This window comes from Corythoichthys intestinalis, chromosome 1 (assembly GCF_030265065.1).
Source record: "Corythoichthys intestinalis isolate RoL2023-P3 chromosome 1, ASM3026506v1, whole genome shotgun sequence".
Taxonomy (NCBI): domain Eukaryota; kingdom Metazoa; phylum Chordata; class Actinopteri; order Syngnathiformes; family Syngnathidae; genus Corythoichthys; species Corythoichthys intestinalis.
In genome coordinates this window covers 11027800-11035316 of record NC_080395.1, presented here as the reverse complement: position 1 = coordinate 11035316, position 7517 = coordinate 11027800, and the positions used below count along the sequence as shown (strand labels likewise).

Sequence of the window (7517 nt, the reverse complement as noted above, 5' to 3'; positions counted from 1 at the left end):
ACTTTGAAAAACTTCCCATTTTTGCCAATTTTCAGACATCTCGCTGTTTTAACTAGCTTTTTAATCAGGCTGCAACAACTAATCCATTCATAAATTATTTACCAATGAATCTGATAACCGATACAGTTGTGGACTACCAAGTGAGCCGGAAAACTTAAACGCTTTAAAATTAAGTGAGTTCAACATTTTGTTCCCTGATGGAAGAATTCCAGCAGAAGCAGTACAGTAAGTTGGAGAAAGACCAAACTTTCAACGTATAGATTTCTAGGCAAAGTTCTGAACTTTCAAAATTGGAATTATTGATTCTTATGACTGAGAATCGGATATGCATATCGAATATTTTTGGAGTCCAGTGATGTCAAACACTTCAACCAATTACGCTGAAGTTTCAACACCTGAACGTTTGTACTTCCAGTTCACTCGACGCAACATCTAAGTACACATCCGGGACTTGCGTTCTTTCGTGTCCCCTTCTCCCAACCAAACGAGCTCCTTCAAAATATTCTCATCGGGTAAGTACCAAAAAATTTGGTGGACCAAAACGTCCCATATTAAAGCTTAGTGGAAGTCGTCCGGCTTTATGTTGAAGCGTCACAGCCTTACTTATTTTGTTTTGTTTAGCTTCGCTCGCTAGCAATGACACATTAACGCATTTCTATTGCTTTAGCCACTTCAGATGTGTAAATATTGTTTTCAGGGCGGTCTCTCGGTTCACATCAGCGTGTAGGAGTGGGAACCTCCTGGTACCTCACAGTACGATACGGTTTGCAATACAAAGCTCACGATAATGATGGTTTGACGATATGGCGATACAACGATTATCGATACATTGGTCAGGAAATCATTCTAGGATATTCTAAAAAAAACAAATAAACAGAAAAACAAGCATCTGCTGTGAATTGGAATGAGTTTATCACTAGTAGATGTCCAATCCATTTGAACTGGGAGGGTGGCAGCGAATTCATTCGCTGCCACCCTCCCAGTTCAAATGGATTGAACGTCTATGGCCGTCAGTGGCAGACAATGCCAGGCAATGAGGTAATTTTGGTAAGTTTTAGTTACTTCCTGTTGATTTGGGGGTATTTTACGGGTCACTTCCTGTTTATTTTGAATTATAGAACAGGAAGTGACCTGAGAATCACCCAAATGAATAGGCAGTGTCTCAAACTCAACAGGAAATGACCTGTAAATGCCCTGAAAATCGGACAGAATGGTTTCGAATGAACGAACGTTCCCAGTCTAAATGGATTCGGCGTCGTGCACCGTCAATGCAGCCTTAGAGTTAACTGAGACACTATTATGGTGGAAGATTTTGGTAGCGTCTTGTTTGGTTCCTTTTTATTTATTTTTTTAGACATTGACACATTTTTAAAACGATATCTCGATTCTTGGCAGGAGCATATCGATAAGCTTTTTTCATACAAAGTGTCACGATATATCACCATTTCGATGTTTTGTCCACCCCTAGTCATTACCTGTTGATTTTCAGTCACTTCCTGTTGATTTTGGGTTACAGAACAGGAAGTGAGCCGGGAATCCCACAAATGAATAGGCAGTGACTCAAACTCAAAAGGAAGTTACCTGTAAATGCCCTAAAATGAACAGAAAGTGACCTGTAAATGCCCTGAAAATCGGAAAGCGTGGCTGTCAATGGCTGCCATTGAGTTAACTGAAACACTATTATATAGTAAGATTTTGGTAGCAACTTGTTGGTTCCTTCTTTTTTAAAATTTTCTTTTTTTATTAAACATTGATACCTTTTCAGAACAAAAGCTCGATTCTTGGCATGAGCGTATCGATAACCTTTTGGGATGCAAAGTATCATGATATATCACCATTTAGATATATTGTCACACCCCTATTAGAGTGATTGCTTTTAATTGAGTTAGACACTTCTCGACTTGTCTTCAAGATGCGACAAAACACCACTGACTGAAGGCCAACGCAATCCCGAACATCAAGTTATAGAGAGTGAGGTGGAAGATGAGGAGAGGAAATCCAGGCCACGACGAGGTACTGATAAAACGTAAGAAAATGAGGATAATATGACATTTGTTCCAAGGGCGTAGGTTACGTGTCAACATTGGTAGGGACAATATAACAGCATAAACTGCATGTAAATTTTTTGCTGGGGACGGGACATTAATAAGACCAAACTGATTATTGAACTGGGGTTAGGGCTACATTTCTCACAAATGGAAACCTAGTAATTAATATGCCAAATGATTAATGCAAAAAAAAATAAAAAATCTGTTGATTTATACTAACTTTCACGTCTAGTGACCCCCTGTTCGATTCAAAACTGCTAAAGAAACATTTTGAAAACTTCCAGAATAAATGACCAGATTTTATTAGCAAATTTAAATTGCAATATTTGAACATAAATTTGATTTACATGCACCATACCTACAAACGTGTAAATAATCTCTTAACTATCCAGGAATGCAAAATATAAAGATTTGTCTTAAGACCACTCAACATTCCGTCGCAATAAAGAAATTAAATATAACTTAAAAAACTTCTTAGTCAGGGTATAATAAAAATTGAGCCTTCGTTCAGGTAAAACACAACTGCTTTTGTCCACAAGTACAGCCAAACTCAACAAACTAAGAACACTTTTTACCTCGATTATCATTCATGTATGATTATCTGAAGAAAAAAATGTCTACGTAGGCTGCAAATAAAAACCTTTTCTAAGTAAATACAGCAGAAAATAAATAAATTTTAAATAAATCCAAGTCATCAGCCAATCAGATGTGTGTTTGGGGGGAGGGGGGCGGACCGGCACATTCAGCAAGTGAAAAGGGGTCAATGTAAGTCTGAATATAATGAAAATGAGTCATTTAATAATGGTTGGGTCAATTATATCCTTACAACATATAGGAAGACAATCTAAATGACCTATCGGGTGATTCAAAATGAATGTGCCAAAATCGTGTCACAACATGTCAAAAATGAAAAACATTACAAAACTCTAGCTTGGGCGCATGTGTTAAACATCATTTCAAGTTTTATTCCATATTTTATAAGTGCTCAAATTACTACTACTACTACTACTACAATCTACTACTTACAAGTACTCAGTGTGGCAAAATAAATGAAGATATTACTACCAAAGCATTTGTAATTGCAATCATTTTCTGGGAGAAATTGAGCCCATTTACCATTATCTGACAGAATTGCAGGGGTGCCAATACTTTTGGCCAGCAGTGTACGCATTTTAATAATAAATGTATGTCGTGTCATGTGTTTGCCACAGGATGGCAGTAAATACACATTTTAGAAAGAGCCATACAGTCAAAAATAATAAATTAATCAAAGTGTAAAACTTGAAATGATGTTCAATGCATGTGTCCACGCTAGTTTTGTAATGTTTTTCATTTTTGACATGTTGTTTAATGATTTTGGCACATTCATTTTGAATCACCCTTTAATGCAAATAAGGTTGCTTAAAAATTGCTGGGGATAATTTGAGTATCCTGAAAAGTTGTTCATGTTATGTCCCTACCGTCCCTATGCAAACTTTCGCTCTTGATTTGTTCTTTAACTTTTTATGCAATGTCAGACTTGCTTTGATGTGAGCATGATTAGTGATTGTGACTGAACAACGAAGTTCCCATATCTGTCTTGCTGTATGATATAACGCTCACAATAACAGTATTGCGATACAATAGTTATCAGAAAATCATTCGAGGATATTCTACAAAGCAAGTACTAAACAGAAAAACAAGAGTCTTAACACCAGTGGACATCCAATCCAGTCAGGGATGCAGATTCATTTTCAAAGTTGCAGTTGGAGTAAATTGGAGTAAAATTCTATAGAATAATTATGTGCGGGGGACAATGGTAAAAGTTATGCAACATCTTTTACTGCAATTTTTCACTTTAATTTTTAAACATGGATACTAGTATCTTTTAAGGGTGTAACGGTACATGTATTTGTACTGAACCGTTTCGGTACGTGGTCCTCAGTTCGGTACGGGGATGTACCGAACGAGTTTCTGACAGAATGTAAAGTGCTGTCAAATTTAGCGTGTTAACGGGCGGTAATTATTTTTTTGAATTAATCACGTTAAAATATTTGACACATTTAACGCAAGCGTGGAATGCCCGCTCATGCTTCCCATAATCCCACTGTTACGTCCCACGGATGGCTGCTAAGGGCGTAACATAAAACGAGCCACGCACATAAGTTGCAAGTGGACACAAATTTATTCACACAAGTCGAACTGCAATGAACAAAATATACAAAATGTGGAAGAAGCTGGCTTCAGCGTAAGCCCAGGCCAAAACAACAAACAAAATGAAACTACACTTGAACCCCACCCGCTAAGTAAAACCTGATCGTAAAAAAGAAAAAACAATACAGCCACTACCCTGGCTACCACCTGACCACTAAACAAAACGGGTTGAACGAAAACGGCAGTTTACCTCTACTGCTGCGGTGCTCTTATTTACAGTGGTGAACAAAAACGATCCAATAACGAATGAACACAAAATACCTCACCGAAAAAGCGGGAGTGTAACAAAATAGGGATCAAATGCACAGGTGAATGAATGGCGAGCAAACAGCTGGCGAGGAGGTACGCGGCACGTATGCTGTCAAATGCAAAGTTGCGAACTCATAGTGTTGACTGTAAAATGACGAGCGGTCAGATGACTTTTGTTCACGCTGACTTTACTTGGTTAAGAAGACTCAGGAACAATACAACACACACACGGGTATGCAAGCTCAAACAATGGCCTAATAGTATTACCCAGAGCCGTATTACCGTGTATCGGATTAGCTGCTGTAAAGCAAGTGTCGTTATTGCCGCAAATGTAAACAAAGTGCTGCATAATGGATACATGTCAGAAAGAGGCTAGTTCGGGTGGCCCGTCAGCGGCGGTGACGTCGTCTGCTCATACTGCGTCAACCAGAGTACGCCACGTTGGGAGGGGAGGCAGCCAGCTGGCGGACGCGGCGATCAGATGACTGACAGTCTAAAAAAAGATAACAATTAAACAGCCAGGGCCGTCGCACCACTCAGAAGTGCAGTGAGCAGCGTGGGTAACGGTTAAATGTTAACATGGAAGATGGTTGGCCCTCTGGGTGGGGAATTCAATTAAAAAAAGAATATATATGGAACAACTCTTCACTTCAGTGTTGCAACTGTTCAATTTTACACATCAGATATTTATTTTAAAGAAAAAGTCTTAGCCAAAGTTAATTTTATTTTGTTTTTCAAAATATCTATATTTCAGAATATTGTATTTTCTATTGTTGAGCAGAATTCTAGCTTTGTGTAGGCTAACGTTCCTATTGTTGAAAGCACAAGAGTGTGAAATAAACAACTAGCACATTTATATTTTGCATTTTGTTTTCTTACTGTACCAAAAATGAACCGAACCGTGACCTGAAAACCGAGGTACGTACCGAACCGAGATTTTTGTGTACCGTTACAACCCTAGTATCGCCAGGGGCGCTGGAAGTCACTCACAGCAGGGGGTGCTGAGGATTTTTTATTTTATTTTATTTTTTAACTTTTTCCCATCCAAAAACAGCCGTTTCGATCGAAATTTGTCATGCTCCCCATACGAGGCGAGCACAATGGCAGTACACAAGCATGCTGGATAGGTTATGCGCTAGTTATACTACTAGGCTACTACAAAAACAGCGTTCTATTTCACATACAACGTGTGTTGGATTTTTTGTACTGGAAATAATTATAGTGTAATAATTAGTGTATTATAATGTGTATTATAATGCAAATCCCCACAGCTAAACGGCACAATTACACACGAACACATTTGAAAACTACAAGGGCCAATAAGCCTCAGTTTAACACCCCCTTTTCGCAACACTCAAATAAATTGCACAATAACATCCAACAGCGCTCTGCACGGCAGCAGCTCAACAGCAACAACAAATATGTACCGCAAATCGTATCGTGAGGTACCAAGAGTTTCCCCCCTCCTAATATCTTCAGTGAAAGAGTTCAAAAATCATAGCAAAATCTCGACTTAAATCTCGACTTAAGCGTATCACATGTTGTTTTTTCACCCAGTGTCCCACAGATGTCACTTTAGAAGATCTTCATCCTGAGAACCAAGCTGCCTTCCACGTTAAACAGGAGTCGGACATGCCGTGCATCAAATATGAGGCGGCGCCAGAGAATTTCAGCGTTAAAGAAGAACATGAGGATAAAACCACCAATTTTCCAATGACTATCAGTGTGAAGAGCGAAGAAGATGACATAGAGAGCGGAGCAGCGAAACCTTCGAGCAACAGCTCATTTCAGCACCTGACAACAAAAGGAGAAGGACGATCGCAACCGGACGGGCTCTTAGCTCCTCTTTCGGACAGCGACGACGTGACTTCACACTCTTCTGACTTTAACACTGATGAAGAAGATGATGACTTTGACCGAAATGCTTCGAAATCCTTAAACAAGTCATCATTGACCAGAAACACAAAAGAATGTGCGGGTGGGAAACCTTTTGCTTGCTCAGTTTGCGATAAAAGATTCACTAAGAAGAGCTGTTTAGACATACACACAACAACACACACTGGAGGGAATTCTTTTGCCTGCTCCTTTTGTGAGAAAATATTTTGTTGGAAGTATCAGTTGACAAGACACACGCGTATGCACACTGGAGAAAAGCCTTTTGCCTGCTCACTTTGTAGTCAAAGATTCACTCAAAAGGGACATTTAGTATTGCACACAAGAAACCACACTGGAGAGAAGCCTTTCGGCTGCACACTTTGCGATAAAAGATTTTCTCAGAAGACTTATTTAGACCTGCATAAGCGTACACACACTGGAGAAAAGCCTTTTGTCTGCACATGCTGTGGTCAAAGATTCACCGAGAAGGGAACTTTAAACAGACACGCAAGAACACACACTGGAGAAAAGCCTTTCGCCTGCTCATTTTGTGAGAAAAAATTTTGTCTGAAGCATCAGTTGACAAGACACACACAAACACACACTGGAGAAAAACCCTTTGTCTGCACTTATTGTGGTAAAAGATTCGCTCTGAAGTTAACTTTAAAAAGACACACAAGAACCCACACAGGAGAAAAGCCTTTTGTAAAAGATTTGACAAGATCAGCTAAGAAGGGACATTTATTATCGCACGCAAGCCACACTGGGGAAAGCCTTTGAATTGCAGTGTGTGTGACAAAGTATTCTGAATCCTGCCACGCATTTACTGTGGAAAAAGCATTTAAATTTCCTTTTTCTGTTTTTAATGAGCCTGTTTTGAAAAAGTTGTTTAATTAAATGATTTTGCAGGTCCTGTTTTTTACCAAATCCAATATTCTTGTTTTTTGTTTTTTGATTTTTTTTTAAAATAAAGTGTGTTACATCTCTTTTCGTTGAGATTGTTCTATATAGAAGTGCACAATAAATCGATTAGCAAATTAATCGACAACTATTTTGATAACCAATTAATCGTTTCGAACCTTCTTCCCCTGAAATGTGTCTAAATTCTTGAAATTATAACGTACACATAACTTCTCAGTTGTAAATCTGATC

At 38.7% G+C, this 7517-nt stretch overlaps 1 protein-coding gene across 4 annotated transcripts; it reads left to right on the top strand.

Moving 5' to 3' along the window:
* Positions 1-123: 123 nt before the first annotated feature.
* LOC130925006 (gastrula zinc finger protein XlCGF17.1-like) lies at positions 124-7361 on the top strand. 4 transcript variants are annotated; one of them, XM_057851293.1, is made up of 4 exons: positions 124-225; positions 416-512; positions 1913-2013; positions 6048-7361. In XM_057851293.1, exons 1-4 carry the CDS (start codon positions 198-200, stop codon positions 6083-6085), a joined length of 264 nt encoding a protein of 87 aa, XP_057707276.1. In that variant the 5' UTR covers positions 124-197; the 3' UTR covers positions 6086-7361. The 4 variants fall into 4 exon arrangements, with proteins under 4 accessions (XP_057707276.1, XP_057707277.1, XP_057707274.1 ...); XM_057851294.1 differs by having other exon boundaries at positions 127-225; positions 1913-2026; positions 6048-7360; XM_057851291.1 differs by lacking the exon at positions 124-225 and having other exon boundaries at positions 393-512; positions 6048-7359.
* The last annotated feature ends 156 nt before the right edge of the window (positions 7362-7517 follow it).

Bases quoted from the DNA above. Each gene is read 5' to 3' on its own strand.
- LOC130925006 (XM_057851291.1), top strand. From the start codon at position 1,984: ATGAGGAGAGGAAATCCAGGCCACGACGAG. The intron at 2,014-6,047 runs GTACTGATAAAA...TTTTTCACCCAG, and splicing joins GAAATCCAGGCCACGACGAG to TGTCCCACAGATGTCACTTT.